Below are 18,265 nucleotides of genomic sequence, written 5' to 3'. Positions count from 1 at the left end.
CTCCTTGCATAGAAATGAGGAACTTGTCAGAACACCTTAGCTTCATGAAATACTTTTTAATTTTTTTGTAATTTATTTTGAATAGTCCTCCCTTATCTTTCCTAAAAATATCAAAGGTATTACACAGGAGACAATGATTCCTAGTGACAGGACAAGGGGTAATGACTTTAAACTGAAAGAGGGTAAATTTAGATTAGATATGAGGAATAAATTATTCACTATGAGAGTGGTGAGGCACTGGAACAGGTTGCCCAGAGATGTTGTGGATGCCCCATCCCTGCAAGTGTTCAAGGCCAGGCTGGATGGGACTTTGGGCAACCTGGTCTAGCAGAAGGTGTCTCTGCCCATGGCAGGGTGGTTGGAACCAGATAATCTTTAATGTCCCTTCCAACCCAAACCATTCTATGAGTCTGTGATTCTGGTTTTTGCATGCACAGACTTCCTATCAGTCAACGCATATCTTTTGAGAAAACACCTGCTTCTTGAAAATTAAGTCCTTGCATGATCTGTGTCCGTATGATAGCCTGCACATAGATGTTGATAAAGTCTTCTGCTGGAGAGGAGCTGGGTAATCAGAGGCCTGGCTCGTGGTCATGTGTAGGTTTTGGTTTGAATGAGTCAAGGAACACAGCCGTTTTCTCATTGTTCATCATCGTAACTGGTTGCTCGTGCTTTTATATGAGCTTGACTGCCTTTAACAACCTTTAACCTTATGCTCTGTGTGCATACCTCAAATGACAACTTCTCATTTTGAAAGCTATTTTAAGATATAAAGAGCTGTTGAAATTGCGTGTGGTGTTATTTAGCAGGTTATTTAGACAGTTAGGATGGATTCTAATTTAAGCCTGACTGAAAAATTATTCAAGGAGAAGAATTTGATGTGGAGTATTCTTTTTTCCTCCATTTAAGACCAATGCCCCCCCCCCCCCCCCGCCCCCAACCAATAAAAAACCTACCAACGAAAACCTTTTACTTTTTTAATTTGCTTTTAGTATTTTTGCTTTATAGTATAGATTAGCTGAAGAATCTACCAACCTTTCATTAGATGAAGATGAGGAATTTCAAGTGTGGCTGCAGTTCTTTCCATGGGAAATTCATAATAAAGTTAATGCTCATTATATGTTTCCCTTCATAATCCATTTATCAGTTTGTGCATTTGGGTTCTACTGTCTGTTGTAGGAAACAAGTGCAGTTTGGTGGGTACCTTAAGGTAACGAAGCAGACTGTGAGGGAAATCTGAGGGCAGTGTTAACTGCAGCTATTTACATGTGTAGTAAGTGTCATCTCTTGCTTTGCTACAATCTGGCGAAACATGACTTCATCAGCTTGAAGTCACCAGAGGATAGGCCAGATTTAGATACAGAACTGACTGTAGTGATTGAAGAAATTAGATGGACAAAATTGTTCTAGTATATTAGCAGAAAACTGAAAATACTGCAGGTATCTGAGGTGTTTGTCCAGTGTGGTCAAGGGAGAGTTGTACTGTGCTTTTTCCCAGTGTAATGCATCAAATTATATCATAGTTTTTCTTTTGTAAATGTAGTACTTGGCTACTCTGGAGGGTACCTCCAGTTGGCAATGCCTGTAAGATGCTAGTAGCTTTCTATTAGCTAAGAATCATTTGAATTGACAATAAAACGAATGAGTGAGGACACTTATTTTCTGGCAGCAGAGCACACAGGTTTGTTGAGTTTTTTTTGTTCATATAGGATGATTGCAAATGTAAAAGAACAGAAAAGATCCTAAGTTTTGCTTTGTGAAATTTATCATCCTGATAGTTGTTAGAGAGGGAAGTGGGAGTGCCCACGTGGGGTCAGATAACATAGTGGTTGCCATCCCGGCCTGGGGCTGAGGGGAGATTCTGGCAGCACCATCTCTGCGGATCCAGAGCAGAGACTTTCTGAGACTACCTGAACTTTCTGGTCATATTCCTTTTGGTTGTTAGCAAGAACTGAGAGTTGACTGAACTGAAAATGTGACTTAGAACACCCGTTCATTTTGTGTAGGAATTGGTCTGAATATTAAAATGACCATCAGGCTTACTGTGCCCATATTGTTACATGGTAAAGCGTTTTTATCCCTAGTTATCTGGTGGATATAGCCAGGCTATTTCTGTTAGAAAGGGACCATGACTTCCCAGAAGCAGTTGCTAAATTTTTATTGTCCTATGCAATAATTTAGTTCTCAAAGTAAGCCACTCAACAATTAGGACATGGCTGAGTCCACATGAACTACATTCACATCAGGTAGCTGCTGCTTCTGAGTCAGCTTGCTTGCTTTCAGGATGGGTGCTTGCCTCCAAGGCTGCCGGCACTGGGGATGCTGTGCAGCTCAGCTGGAGAACACACATTACGCTTGGCAACTTTTGTATGCAAAATTGTAGTAAACTCCTCATAAGCATGTACAAATAGCTGCTTTTTCAAAGACTTATAATTTTGTATGAGGAGAGACATGTCACCAACCCAATGGATGTGTCCGTACAAGAGACTGATGTGCAAGAACATCATCTGATCATTCCTACCCATGGGGCTAAGTGGACAAACTGGATTTCTGTCAATTTAATTTAAATGGGAAAAATGCCCTCTAGGAGCATGCCTGTTACTCTCCAACTGCTAATGTACATTCAGTCCATGGGACCAGACTACTGCTAGTCCAAATTACTGAGTTTTTATGGGTCCCTAATAGTCACAGGGGATGTCAGTGCTTCCTATAATTGAAGCTAACTAATTTAATGGAGAAATAAATATCCATAATACAGTGTTTTCAGATTCTAGTAAATACTTGTCATTCGATGGTAGATTAAATTAATATATATAAGGCAAAGCGGTGTGTGTAAGGAGAAGGTATTTTGATGGATTTTGAATTTAACTAGAACTTCTTAAATGATATTGGAATGAAGGTTAAGTTTTCTAATGCATGATTACAGAACTTAAATAAGAAAATAATAGAGAAAGCATTTTTGAAATGAGGTGGTGCTTTACTCAAATATACATAATTTTCAAGTAAGTGCAAAAAAGCATACATATATAGAAAATTATATAGAGAAAACATGTATATGAAGAAACTAAAAAGAAAAGACTTTTTGCTATGTGAAGAATCAGTAAAGACTAAAATGTATGTCCTCTCTCTCTTTGGTCTTCAGCGCCTCGCTAAAGAAGCAGAGAAGTACCAAGCGTCACATCAGTGGAGGGATGAGTTTGGGGTAAGTTTCAGTTTTTCTTCTTTTAACCTTCTTGGACTTTTCCTCTTTGAAATGTTGACTGTGTTCTTACAAACATGTTGTTTATATATCAGCCACGGAAGGAGTCTTTGACTATGAATGGGCACTTTATTTTATTCAGTAAACAGAGTCTCAGTCTGGGTGTCTAGAGAATAAAGTGGACTTTTCACTTCAGAAACTCATAGGGAGCTTCGCAGCCGCAGGGATGTAGCTCTGAGGTGTACACAAGAGATCTGTTTGTTTTGACATACAAGGAATGATTACAGAGAAGACATCTGAGTGATGGTTACTACCTGTTAAAAGTGTGCTACTCCAAGCACTGAAACACAGTATCATAGAAGAGATTTTTACAAGTTGTTTTTTTGCTTATGTGATGGAAAAAAGCAGGAAAAAGCTTAATACAGAAGGATTTGGTTATCCACATGACTGACTATGTTGGGAGTCATAGACTATTTTTTTAGAATCCTTTTCCATACTTTAATAACTGCATCTCTTCAGTATTCTAGTACTACTGAAAGAGGCCCTAATCTGGTCAAACACTAAACTATCTTCTTCAATCATTTCAGCCTTTACTGAAAGACAAGTGAGATGATTGTGAAATGTACAACATTAATTCTGTATTACCGATCAAGCCAAGTTAATATTGTGCTGCTTGATTATAAGCCTGTTAATTTTAGGCTACAGTTCCCTGCTAAGTGTCATTTATTATGCCTTCATTACCTGTTCCTCCAGAAATAAAAGCAGACAGTGCTTTTACGTGATGCTGCTACAAACCTAGACTGTGTTTGCACATCCACTAGAATCATAGTGGCACACAGTTAAATGCACAATGGTTTTCTATAATGCCCTTTCTGATCCAGTGTTCCTCAGACACTTGGAGATCTGAAAACAAACATACAAAAAAAACCCCAAAGGTCAGGCCAAATAATTCAGGTAAGAGTGACTGGCTTTCAGGAGTGCAAAGAGGGTCTGGACACAGCCTGAATGCTTTTAAGTGTGCTCTCTGCCCAGGCACAGCTTCTAATACACTGTAAAACACAGAATGCATATTCCATAGGGATGCAATAATGAGAATGCCACCGCCACCTTTTCGGCTAATCTGTCTCTGTTCTGAATAGAAAACTAAACCTGCAGGTTTGAGGGACTCAGTGCAGAACAGTGTGAATACAGTCAGATGCTCTTTTGAATCGTTTTGCTTCTTACTGTAGACACTGGCATCATATCAACGACACCGTTTCAGCTTTTGGTTTTCTTTTTGCCCTTTACTTGCAGTAGAAGTCAGTCATATCAGAGAGGCTTCTGGTCTTATCAGAATTCATTGCCAAGGAGAGATCTCAAAGTAATTTTGAAATGTGATTTTATATTAATGTTGTGGCTCAGGCAAAGGCTATGGTCAGAATAAAATAAAAAAAAATGTGGTTGGATTTATAATAAAGTAACTGCAAACTGAGCTTGTGCTTTACTGTTTTGAATTTGGATGAGAACAGTGTGCACTGTATAATAACCTTGACATTAGGTTATGCAATTAAATTTCAAATAAATGTATTAAGCCTCTTATAATTTAATTTGCTCCATTTTTGCCAGAAGTAATCTTTCTTCTCTTCCGGCCTACTTTTTAGAAAATGCCTGCTCAAATTAGTTTGCACACAGATCTTTCTGATAAACTTAATTTTCACTGGAAGATTCATTCTCCTAATGGCTGTGATGGAAAATAGAAGATATACTGTAAAACTTTCCGTGGATGGGGGTTCTTAAAGTACTTCTGATAGCATTATGAATGGTCTACATCATGCTGTATGAGGTTTATTTCTTGTCCAGGGTTTGGTTTTGGGTGATGAAAGCCCTTCCAGCAGCATTGCACATGAGTCACTGCAGAAAGAAACTCTTTGGGACAATCTATTTCTGCTTCTAATGAGCTCACGATCAGCAATGCCCTTGACAGTCAGATTGCAGCCGAATAATAGCCTATGAAGTTTTAAGGAGAAAATATCACAAACATTCCTTCTGGGGAAGTATATATGAGCTGACTATAGTGGAACAAATCCAAAAGAGGAAGGGCAAAGAGGGCTGGCCATAATACCAAGGTCTATACGGAGCTACAAGGGATGTTTCAATCAAAAGACTGCCAGAGTGCCTGTTCTAACACCTTATTCAAAATATGAATGTTTATTGTGCAGTTTGCAGCAATAGAAGCATGTAAACATTAAAGACTTCTAAAGATTGTATTTGCAGGTTAATGTTGCTGTATAATAAAAATTCAGCATCCTCAGATACGGTCTTTTGAAATTAGCTAGTACAGGGAAAAATCTTTGAAGATCCAGATTTCATCCCACAGCCTCATTTTTGTTATTTCAGCTAATAATTTAATATGAAGACTGTCAGAATTGTCTAAAGGAGGGAATTTGCTTACCTTTTAGAAAAAAAGTTGGGACTAAACCATTGATAGAAACACAAAGCCACATCTACTAAAATCCCTTTTCTCTACTATTTGTAATTGAATGAGAGTAGAATTTCTTTCAATATTTGTAGTACTGTAGTATATTAAATTCCAACTACTTCAAGAAGACCAAGCAAAGAAAAACAAAAGTGAAAATTTAAGTTTTGGGTTTTCGTGGCCCTCTTCTGGACCCGCTCGAGCATGTCCATGTCTTTCTTATGCTGGGGGCCCCAGAGCTGAACACAGTACTCCAGGTGGGGTCTCACGAGAGCTGAGTAGAGGGGCAGAATCACCTCCTTCGACCTGGCCACACTTTATGTAGCTCAGGATGTGACTGGCTTTCTGTGCTGCTAGTGCCCATTTCTGGCTCATATTCAGTTTTTCATTCACCAACACCCCCAAGTCCTTCTCCACAGGGCTGCTCTCAATCCACTCATTGCCCAGCCTGTATCCATGTTTGGGATTGCCCTGACCCCCATGCAGGGCCTTACGCTTGGCCTTGTTGAATTTCACAAGGTTCGCATGGGCTCACCTCTCCAGCCTGTCAAGGTCCCTCTGGATGGCATCCCTTCCCTAGAAAGTATCAGCCACACCACTCAGCTTGGTGTCATCCACAGACTTTCTGAGGGTGCACTCAATCCCACTGTCTATGTCCCCGACAAAGTTGTTAAATAATACTGGTCCCAGTACAGACCCTTGAAGGACACCACTCATCACTGGTCTCCACCTGGACATTGAGCTGTTGACTGCAACTTTTTGAGTGTGACCATCCAGCCAATTCCTTTTCTGAGTGGTCCACTTGTCAAATCCACATCTCTCCATTTTAGAGACAAGGATGTTGCGTGGGACAGTATCAAATGCTTTGCACAAGTCCAGGTAGATGATGTCAGTAGCTCTTCCCTTCTCCACTGATGCTATAACCCCGTCGTAGAAGGCTACCAAATTTTCCACGCACAATTTGCCCTCAGTGAAGCCATGTTGGCTGCCTCAAATCACCTCCCTATCCTCCATGTGCCGTAGCATAGTTTCCAGGAGGATCTGCTCCATGATCTTGCCAGGATCAACAGTTAAGGGAATCTTTACCAAAGTTTAAGAATTTTTAAGTTTTATTTTGTTTTTTTCTGGAATAATCTGTTCATGTTTACCAAAACCAAAAATAGCCATGAACATAGAAATCTCTGATTGATATTAATTTGAACCTGGGAAGCTGTGACCCAGCAGCTTACTGAACAGCAAATACCTAGTGTTAGCTAAAGTATTTTCATATTCCTATCCTTCTGTTATCTTTCATAGCTTTCTAAATACATAAATTGACACTGGGGGCTATATATATTCTTTTTATTAAGTGACAGAAATAAAGATCATAAAGGATTTTGGTACTTTGCATTGATAATTAAATATCAAAATAATTTTGGCAATTACTAATTATTTTATTAAAAAGTGCAAAATGATTCAAAGGAATATTAATTAAGAATAATAATTAAGAACACTGAATGTCTTCTGAGTAAAAAAGGAAAAAAAATCATTAATATTGGATTGTAACGTATTGTTTCCTGATTAAGCACAAAGTCAATTAAAATGTCTGAACTGCAGTTTACATCTACAGCCCTAAAATAATACTTACCTGTTAGAAAACTATTAAGTCTTTAGAGAATATTTGTGAAGTTTATGAAGGCAAATCCAAAGTGCTTAGCTTCAGGCAAATAAAGAAATGCCATTCTCTGCTTCCTATTCCATCGGTATTGCCCAATTCCCTCGCTGCATGTCCAGCTGGAGAAATAAAACCTACTTAAATGTTTTTAGATTAATGCAGTTACAAATCAGAGGTACAAACCAATATTTCTAAATGAAACAGCCGTGTCAGTTTGAATTTTCTTGTATGCTGCAGAGTGAAAGGGGAGTGGTTTTGACACTTGTGATGGTCCAATTATTTTTCTGGCATAGAGATGCACGAAAAAAATTGTACGTGAATTGGAAGAAGGAGGGGAGAAATCTGTATGAAATAATTGCTGTTATTCCCCAAATGGATCTTCTACAATTACATTTGATACCACATTTGATTGCCTTGCAATGGTTGGTTAACTAAAGCAATTTTGTTTCCAGTTGGGTTGCAATATTAATTGTACTTACACATGTATAAACATAAGGGATATCTCATTTGTATTTTAACAAGGAGAGTCTTTATGGATGGCCTATTAGCATCCACTTATTTATATGAGGACTGAAACTCAGACTTTTAGGAATTAATTATCACATTAAAATGCCACATGAAAAATCCTTTCAATATGCCTTATTTTTTAACCAATAGTGTCATTTTATATTCTTCTGTGTAAATGATGATTTTCTGAGTCCTTGTATTTCTGAGACAGCATTTGCTGTGATGATAATGTGTAGGCTGGTATTAATGTGCCGATTGGGCTTAAAAGTAAAGACAAAAGGTCACGGAAATATTACTTTGGAATTACAATTTTTTTTTTCTAGCACAAATATTGGCTGCATAAAACTGTAGTGAAAAGTTGCTCAGCAAAGAAATGGAAGATAAAAAGGATAACAGATAAAATAAGTCTCGCATCCCAAGAGTTGAACCAAGAGGTGACCTGCAAGAGGAGAGCAGTAGTATGCATCTCTGTGCTTGACACGTCTTGCAGATTGAAGATTTTCAGGACTGTCTGTAATTTATTGCAGATGTTACAACGGTGCTAAAACATTGCTCTTAAAAGCCTCAACGAGTAAACAAACAAACAAACCACCAAACTTTCAGCTTTAATACTGCTTCATTCTAAAGAGGCAGTTTAGTAAACATGCTTTGTCTTTTGAAAGAGGGAAAAACTCTGTGAAGAAGACAAACTAGAATACTTTTTCTCTCAGATCATCAGAGAGAGGATACAGCTCTCTTACGGCTTGTACCTCTGATCGACCTCTTTGGTGCAAAGAGCGTCTGTGGGAAACGATGCTGGTTAGATTTGGCTCCAGGCCTGGGGTACAGGGAACCAGACCCCACAGGCGCAAGCAGGTGTGGGATCCTTTCCCAGTAAAGTCATACATACTTTATAATTTTGTGGAAGTTTTAACAACACTAATCACGGGCAAAGTGTCAAAGCTGCCTGTATCTTCACACAATACTCTGATCCAAAACCCAGTGAAATAAATCCTCCATTGATTTTGATTCATTTTGAATAAGGCCTCACACTTCTAAAGCCTATGTGATTTGGAAAAAAATATGCTGAATGGTTGATTTAAATTGATAGGCAGATGGTCAAGGTTTTAGGGAGAATAGTATGTTATTCTCTAAAGGGCTGTGTGCCACCTTCTCTTCTGTGACATATCGCTTTCATTTGCGTATAATTTAAATTAAATGTGCCATATCTCACTGAAAAGAATGAAATGACCTTTTTTCCATCAGTAGTTGTTTGCGCTTTGACATCTTTCTACCCAGGGGACAGAGCTTTGTATGTGCACTGGGAGTGGTAGGAAGGTGAGGTGCAGAGGAAATAAGAATGAATCATATTTACTGAAATTGGGTGGGTTTAGGGCTTGTTCTGATGTTTATTTGATGCTTATCAAATCACTTCACCTTTTTGATTCATAAAAATGTACTGTGAGTATTGCAGGACCAGGCATTTCTGTAACAGCAGTTAGAGCATTTGACGCACTCTCACATTACTTTCCTAGGATCTCCGTAGTTAGTAAGAAGAGATTCCTCTTAGTGTAGAAATTCACTGTGAACATGCCCGTGCCGAAGCCTGTTTGGAGACGTGTGACATAGGCTTCACCAGATGAGTGCAGAATTTCGCTGGCATTCCCTGCCAGGAAGAGGATCTCACTGTCCGCTTGTCCATCCCCAGCACCCTGCCCCTAATGTTAGGATTCTTATTTTTACAAAGTCGCAGCAATGTCTTCTGGTTTACAGATTTCTAGGAGGCACTTGTTAGATATAAGAAATATGTCTTAAAGGCTAAAAAAAAAAAAAAAAATCCAGGTCATTAGAAAACTTTTAAAGGGTAATGCCTCTTGCGAGCTTGCCTGGAGTTTGATAACTTCCTAGATTGTCTCAGGTGAGTCTTTGAGTCTAGAAATCATTGACATCCTCTAAAATCTGGGTTGCCGTAGGAGAGCTCCTCCCTGCTTTTGCTCCATTGTATAAGATCTAATGTGATCCTGCATAAGGATAACTCCAATATAAGTGTTAGTGTGATTAATCATTTGAACACATTTGTAATCACATTTGTAATCCTTGATTTAATTTTTTTCCCACTTTAGGAATTTTAAACCAATTAGGAAGCTAATAAAGAAGATGGCAAACAGTAGCTTTACAATCGGAATCAAGATTATATATCAGCAGGGATTTTAAATGTGTAACTATAGAGGAGCTAGCTTTTCTGCTATATCTTGTGGTCTTTAGATTTTGGTTATTTATTATCTCTTAATATGCTTACATTGAGTATAGGAGTGTAACTTTATAACGTAAATCATTGCAAGGATCTCATCTGGGCAGCGAAGTGCTTCCCTGGTAGGGAACTTGCCAGAAAAGCTTTTAGAGTAAAGTGAAGAAACACCTTCAATCATTGTCGAATCTTTCAAGCATTCCATTTTATCTGAAAAATCAAATATGTTAAAAGACATCTAATACTCTTTTTACTTATTGACCAGGCAACTCATTTAAAAAATGTGCAGCTTCTGAAAAAGGGGTGGAGGGAAGGAGCTGGGAAAGAAAAAAAGAAAGGAAGGTGTGATTTCTCATTATTAAGACACCATACATATGCATTATCACCTTCGTTTTGAATGAGTCTTTAATGTGCTTTCTGAACAAACATCTTATTAAAAGCAAGATGTACTATTGTACTCCATTTATTAACACCCTGTAGGTTCTTTAGTTTACAACACAGAAGTATGATATGTTAAGAAAAGCTTTCTACAGGCTGCTGTTCTGCATGTTTTCTAAGAGTTCACTGAATTTGTAACACAGATGAAGATAACAAGTTTTTTGATTTTACCTTTAAGCTTCAAATTCAGTTGCTAATGTAAATCTGTGATAAATAATTCTTAGCATTGCCTTACTACCTTTGGTGAATCAGTAAAATCAATTAGAAATGAACTTCAAGGATGTTGCTTATTTTGTCTGTAAGCTTCTTTACCAAATATTTTCAGTTCAAAACTAACAGTATCTTTCCCCTTGATTCATTCTTGCCAGTATAACTAGGATCTAACTAGTTGCCTCTGTTTCCATTATCTCCTAGGGAAACTCATTTCCCCTGGTGCCCATCACATTCATGTTATCCTGACCCTTTTTTACATTGAATTTAGGAAATGTGCCAATGTTTTGGAAAAAGGAGTATTAACCTACTTAACTGTGCTGGTTTTGAGTTACTGATAGGAGGAGAGAAGGTTTTTTTTTAAATTAAAAGAAAAAAATTATATAACTGAATGCACATAGAAAGTTAATCAATGGAGTAAGACAGTAACATTCAAATATAGCTTTTCATAATGGAGACAGACTTCTAAAATATTGAGAAATTCAGAAAATATTACAAAGTTTTGATTCTTACTTCAGAGAAGGAATGCCATTCATAATAGCAAACCCTAGAGATTTTTTTTAAAAGCAAATTAGACCCAAAATATTTTTAAAATGTTTCCTGTCAAAAAGGGCAAATACTGGGAATATATAGATATGGGCTTAGGGCTGCGCATATTATTTCATATTAAAAATCGAGCCTTTCTGAAATTCTGAGATGAGTGGGCTGGATTTTTGGCAGTAGAGATATTTGTGTTTTTCTTCATTTCCTTCTATTTTTTTCAAATGACAAAACCACAGGAGTCATGCAGGCCTAGAGAGCTTCCCTTGTTCTTTTGCCACAGGATTCCTGTAAGATACTAGATGAAAATTCAGCTTGTGTTTCTCACAACTCATCATCTTTAGAAAGAGAAAAAGGAGCTAACATGGAAGTTAGAAGGTTTATGTATTTAAAAGTATGTAGGCCTCAGAGATACCATGAAATACCATGCCAAAAAAAAGAAGAAAAGGAGACAAACCTAATGGTTTCAAAAAAAAAAAAAAAAAAAAAGCTTCAAAAAGAAGGAAAAAAAAGCATCCAAACGTTATGTACTTAAAGTATACTACCAAAAAGTGATGTTCTAAGAACAGTGGGTTGTGCAGTAGTTGAAAACAGAGAATGTTTGCTGTCTGTACTATTTTGCAGTTGAAATACAATGGAAATTTTAATAGGAGTTTCATTCTGCCTAGACTTCAAAATGCTCTGGGAGTAGTAGAGAATCCTGTTATTAAGAGCTGCATTTTGCTCAAGGGATTTGGGAATTCTTATCCTTCCATCCCCTGAGTATAGCGTAATTCTCATTAGAATTTAAACACAAGGTGAAATTGTGGCTTTTTTATGTCCTGAAAATGATGATGTGTGATTCAAGTAGTGGCAGATATTTCTGTAGGCTTGCCACAAAGCAAGAGATGTGCATAACACAGAGCAGAGCGTCTCTTCAAAATTAGCAGTATGCTATCATTCTTCTACATCATTCAAAGAAGCATTAAAAAATTCTACCTGATTTGATGAGAAATGTGGGCTGTTAAGCCTTTGTGTACTTTTCCCCAGTTCATTTTTGCTATCAGCTGTGAGCAAATCAGAACTGTATAAATAAATACACAAACAGCTCTAGGTCTCATTGGAGGGACATTAGGATTCAGCAAGTCTTGAGAGCTCTAGGCCAACTCTATGGCTGCCTGTAATTTACATGTTTATGGAAAACATTATCATTCTATTTTCATTTTCCCATTTGGTAGTCCCAAATTATACTGCACTGAAGCACTGTATATTGTAACCATCTTGAAAATATGAAGAATAAATGTAAATATGAATATGCTAATCCAGAACAGATCTTTGCTTTTAAAAATGGATGAATAATCCCTGATAAATAATTAATTCAGGTAGGATTCTCTTCTTAGTCCTTTGGGTATCACCACTTCTCAAGAGAGGAACTTCAGTTTTGCATTTCTTAAGAATTACACATGGGAACAGTAAAACTAAGCAGCTTGGCTCTATTGATATTTTTCTGTGCTTGCACAAAACTCTGGTGTTTTCTCCTGGTAAAACTTTTTATGCTTTGTGTGTGATTATTTTCCACCTAAAAAGACTTCCAGCAAAAGTTTTGTACCAGACTGAATGTTCTCCATATAGGCAAGTTTAATTTCATCTAATTTGCTATGGGTATAGTAGTTTAAATAACTTCTAGACTTAAAGTATTCTAAAATACTAATTGAAGAAGTATGTAGTCTTGCCATAGCACTTCCCCACCTTTCAGATAGAACATTTGAGTTTTATTTTACTAGTATATGCAGGTATTTTGTGCTAGGGTTGTGTTACTGCGGCAAAGGGTGGGTTTTTTTCTTTTGGTGAGGGATACCAGCAAAAAACCCACAGGCTGGATTAAAACTGAAGTCTTTTCAAAAATATTATCAATACATCTGTTAATCCCAAGTGACGGTTGTTGCCATTTCTTCTGCTGACAGCTGACTTGGAAAGAGATTCTTTTCCTTATTATAGGGGAGCACAGGACATAGGAGATTTAATTCCAAATACTTCCAGTCTCTCTCTTGGTCTCTCTTTTTTTCCACCCAATGCAATTCCACCTCAAAGCTTTCCTTCACCTGGATACCATTCATAAAGTTTGGTATTGGGGAAAACATAGTAAGCCCTGGCACAGCATATGTATGAGACTACAAAGCAACACTTAAGTACAGTCTTCTTTGGGTAAGATGTTTATGAAACATATCTGTAAAGATTTGCTGATATTAACATTACTGCATAAGGCTTTCAGCTAATTTAAGTCATGTTTTGAGATTCTGCATTCAAGGTGGAGAGTTGCTCTTTAAATGTATGAATGGTAAAAAGGAAAACTGGTGGATAATGCAGGAGATGAGGTCCACAGACAGAGTAGAGCCTGGGACTTGCCTAAAGCCACAGCTCGTCCAGCACTTTCTAACTCCTGCAAAGTGTAGGGTAGGGAGCAAAAGGCAGAGGGCCAGCAATGCCAGCCTGACTACCGTGAAATGCTTTTGTAGGTGAAGTGACCCTACAGTAGCAGAAGCAATCTCAAATCTGTATGTTCTCCTGCACTTTACCCATTCTTGTTAGTGCATATTTCATGCACAGAAGGGGATGGAGTCTTAATTCTGGCTCCCTGAGGTGTTTCTCTAAGAAATAAATTCAAGATTGGAACTGGGCTACATTTCTAAAGCTTACATTTATAAATCTATACTGTTGAATAAAAAAATGATGGACCTGGTTTTTGGACCAAGTGGCATAGACTGTCAGTGTTCAAACTAGACTTCGTCTTGTGACTTCTTTTGGTGATATCTAGGAGGCTCTAAGTCATAATATGTGTGTACGTGTTTGTGTACTTTTCTGCTCAAAGTTTCTGAAATATTGTGGAGAAAGTGGTGCAGCTTAGAAAATAATATTTTCAAGGAATGAAACTAGGGAGTTTGCATGCTTCAGGTGCTACATCAGTTACATCAGGGCACGTAAGAGTATTTGAGGGTATAAAACCTGTTGAGATAACACTAGAGGCATGTAGAAAGCGAAATAGGGTATAGCCTCGTATAGGCTTGCCTGCACAGTCAGTTGAGAACGGTTCCTGGTGCATGCTGTGCCACAGGACGCGTCTGGACATTGCTTAGGTGTCTTGGGGGCAGCTGTAACAAGCACAATACGGATGAGCAGCAGTCTGTGTTCAGGATTGATCTGTGTTTTATTTTGAAACACAGACATCATACTCTCTGTGGAGAATAAAGCATGCTCTATCCTAAAAAGTACCGTGGTTACGGATCAGTAAACAGCCTGTGTCAAGAATAAACACCAAGAGGAAATGTTGTTCAAGAGAAAACAAATTTTCTTTAGAGCAACAGATATATAGCAGTTATGATAAATTTACCTTGAAAATTGGAAGAAGGAATGTTGAAGGACAAATCCATCAGTTTAATGAGTTTCTCGGAAATTCTACCAACAGCAGTAGGGCAAATATCCCACTATTTTTATGAAAAGAATTATGATGTTATGAGTTATGCTATGATTATGAATTCTGAATACTGCTTTTATGAAAAATAACTATGACATGGACAGCAAGCCTGGATTTCCTTTGCAGATTCATATCAGTAGGTTTTGCTGACACAAGAATAGTTCACTAACGTGGTTACATGTACAAGTAAGAGTAGAGCATTGCAAATCTGTACATCTAATTGGAATTGGGGTATGTTTGTCAAGAACAGGATGCGCTTAATTCATTCATCCCCTCATGTCATCTATATATCGTTAAAGAAATATTAAAAGAAATACAACTGAATATGTCAAAACCTTTTATCGGTGCATGAGAGCTCTGCAGTAGTATATTTGCAAGAGTTTTAAATGCTTTAATATGAAACAGATCAAATTGTTTTCTTTATTGCTTCAAGATAACAGAGTTAAAGCTTACACATTTCTGAGATATTAGATAAGCTTTTTCCTATTTCTCAGTGTCCATAAACAAGGTTGAGGTAATATTTTAAGAATCAGACAAGGTATAAGCTTAAACTAGTCCTACTTAAGTAGGTGGGAGGTATGTATATGCATATATCAATTGTATAAATTTTCCTCTGTGTGTATAACTGTACATGTATTTATATATGTATCTACATGTATTTATGCACAAAAAGATCATCTAATAGTGTGTGTGTATTTATGTCTGTAAACAGGTGCACACTGTTAGGTGAGTCTCTGTTTTGCAGGCTTGCAAGGGACTAAAGCTAGTGCGTTCAGATACTTTGAGAACACAAGCAGTTAAACTAGTATGTGCCCATGCTTTTGAAATTTTACCTCTGTCATGTTTTAAAGACCAGGAATATTTAAGCAGAAATGAACATACAAGCAGAAAAAAACATAATAGGTGGTTTAAGCAAGATGACCATCATCTTTATGGATCACAGCAGGAAAAGAGTCCTGGCCCTTGGGCTCAGTTTGCACAATTGGCTGACGCTTAATCTGTGCCGGTATCCATGGTTTGCCTATGTCTGTTATTTTCAGTTCATTGTGTCCAAACAGCACACAGCCTGTGCTGGTCTCATCAGAACAGTGGATTTTAGCATAATGCTGATAAAGTGTCTTAGATCACGGCATAAGTGCTTAGAGGTATATGCAGTACAAGACCTGCTGAAATAGTTTTGGAGGACTTTCCCAGGCAAAGAGTAGCTAAGTTAGGATAGTTTCTGCTCATATCATTTTCTGGAGCTGTGAGAGCTATCAGCCCATCACATTCAGTAAAATTCCTAAAGTAAAAACAAAACGATCTTTGGCAAGGTGCATAGCGAAGCTTGTACCCTTAAATGTGTGAAAAGGAAGAGGGGGAAGGGAAGGGAAGGGATAGGAAAAGCTTGGGAATGACTGCTTTGCTGCAATTGTCTCCTGCCTTTCTCCCCAGTTTTCACGTCTGTGTCTTTTCTGGATGTGAATATGGCATCATCCTTGACAAGACACTTCATCCTTTTTTGCAGCATTCCGTCTTCTTTCCTCTTCTGTATAAGTTTCCCATCTTCCATTATCACTTCTTAAACACTTGTAGTACCTTCCTCTTTGGCTTTCTGAGATCTCAATTCACTCTTCTGTAATACTGTGTAATGGTGCTGTTGAGAGCTGAGCTGAAATAGTCCTCAAGCATCGCAGGACAAATTTTGAGAAAATATGATGCATTTCTTCAAACTCAGATCAATTTAATATATTCTTTCCAATTTACTTCATGCTCTCTTCTTCATTATGTTCTTCCAGTGTTAAGCTCTTTTTTCGGTAACCTCTTTGGATAAGTATGCAGGAGCCTTTCTGACTGCCTGTCTTTTTCATCAAATACCTGTCTTAATTTCACTTTTCACAATAGATAGGTATTTCTCTTGTTTAAAATTTCTTGCATTAGCTCTTTCCTCACATCTTCTGTTATTTGTCTATCTGTCCACCCTGCATTTTAGAAAAGAGATGAATTTCAAAGAAGTGCTGAACAGTACAAGAATTTTAAAGTGAATTATACAAAGGTCCCAAGCCTACATGTGTTACCTTAGATTCTGATGGGAGTCCTAAATTGCTGTGAACTTCAATAATTCTCTGCTTAGAATAAGAGTTATATATGTTAGATTTAAAATATTTTTTAAATTGTGCACGATTTCTGAACTAGGAAGGTGTTGAAATTCAGAACTAGCTGATTCCTTCTCCAGGTTTTTAAAACCCAGGACAGTTCTGATTTCTGCCCCAAGCAGGATTAGGGGGAGTCAGACAAAACAGGCAAAACTGGAACATGACCTGAGAAGTGGTCACCGAGGATCCAGGCTTGCTGCTCATGCTGCTGCGAACACGTGTGCAGGCTTGGGCTGAAACTGGATTTAAGGAAGAGAGCATTCTTCCAAGGAGAGATTGCTGTTCTCTCCATCCTACTGACAGCCAGCAGCCACCCGTTTGGCTTTCCAAGGTTTTGGCATGGTCAAAGCAGGCTTTGGCTACGTTTTACTGCCCTTGCAATCTAATGCACTGTATAGCTGGTAGCTTTGCCTGTGCTTAGTCTGGGTCTGAGGGCATGGGGGCATTTTTGGTAGAAATTACTACCTTTAAATAAATGGGAAATAATATCTGATACTACAACCCAATTTTTAAAGTTTCTTATCCAGCGGTGGGTGGAAACAGACAATGTGGGTGGCCTCTCTTTTATAAGTATGGAAATCAGTCTGGGGAAGAATGCTGGCACAGATATTCCAAAGCCTCTTTCCAATTAAAAAAAGAAAAAAAAAGTACAAAACAGGAAAACAAGCAAACAACCTACAGCTTCTATTCTTCATCGAGAAGATGCAGCTGGAGTCAGGTTACAGCTGCCATGGACTTAACTGGGAGATGTAAGTTTACAAAATAACATTGTCAGTTTTGTAAGTAAAATAAAATGGTAGAGAGAAAATGAAGTATCAAGGTGGTGATACTAGTTTACTTCAGTTCTTTAAGGCAGAAAATGGTTATTTTAAGTATTTTAAACATTTTTATTCTAGTTCATCTGCAAAATTGTCCTGTTACCTAATAGTAATCTTCTGGTATGTCAGAGGGTACGATATGAATGATGGCTGAACTTTGGGTGAAATGATAGTAAGCAAAGATAAGTACCATTATTTACTTTCAGTTTGGGTTAGTCTCAGAAAATAAATTTGGGAAGTGGCTACAGCAGGTTTAGAAAAAGCTGGGAAGAAATGGAAACGCACCCATGCAGTCAGTAGCTAGGTCAGGAGGCTGTGCCCTCAACGATGGGTGCAGTCCTGTGGGGCTGACCAGGGTGGGCAGAGCTGGGTGCTGGTAACAGGCTCCATCGATGGTTCCAGACATGGTGAGTGAAGAACCAAATCCAGGGTTCATCTGGGGGTTACCATCAGAAGGAAAAGGGGATGGGGCCAGGGAAAGAGATGAGCTGGAGTTGAGCTGCAGCGTACGTCCAAGGGGTCTGTCGTAGGGAGGAGGTCCATCTAGATATGGGGCCAGAGGCAGGGCTGGAGACAGGCCTTCCTAGCCCGTCACTGAGGCAGGAACTGAGGGACCCAGGCTGAGCTGAAG

At 38.2% G+C, this 18,265-nt stretch overlaps 1 protein-coding gene across 5 annotated transcripts in view; it reads left to right on the top strand.

Moving 5' to 3' along the window:
* Positions 1-18,265, top strand: part of CACNA2D1 (calcium voltage-gated channel auxiliary subunit alpha2delta 1) — a gene marked incomplete at both ends in the record, with an annotated part of 429,826 nt that overhangs the window by 197,285 nt on the left and 214,276 nt on the right. For all 5 annotated transcript variants that reach the window (XM_082308450.1, XM_082308448.1, XM_082308449.1 and 2 more), the window contains one exon: positions 3,143-3,202. In XM_082308450.1, coding sequence (XP_082164576.1) covers positions 3,143-3,202 — 60 coding nt within the window. The remainder of the gene's footprint in view (positions 1-3,142; positions 3,203-18,265) is intronic.

Source organism: Platalea leucorodia (assembly GCF_965183815.1).
Source record: "Platalea leucorodia genome assembly, chromosome: 4".
Taxonomy (NCBI): domain Eukaryota; kingdom Metazoa; phylum Chordata; class Aves; order Pelecaniformes; family Threskiornithidae; genus Platalea; species Platalea leucorodia.
Note: the sequence above shows the minus strand (reverse complement) of the source record. Positions and strands in the feature narration are given on the sequence as shown.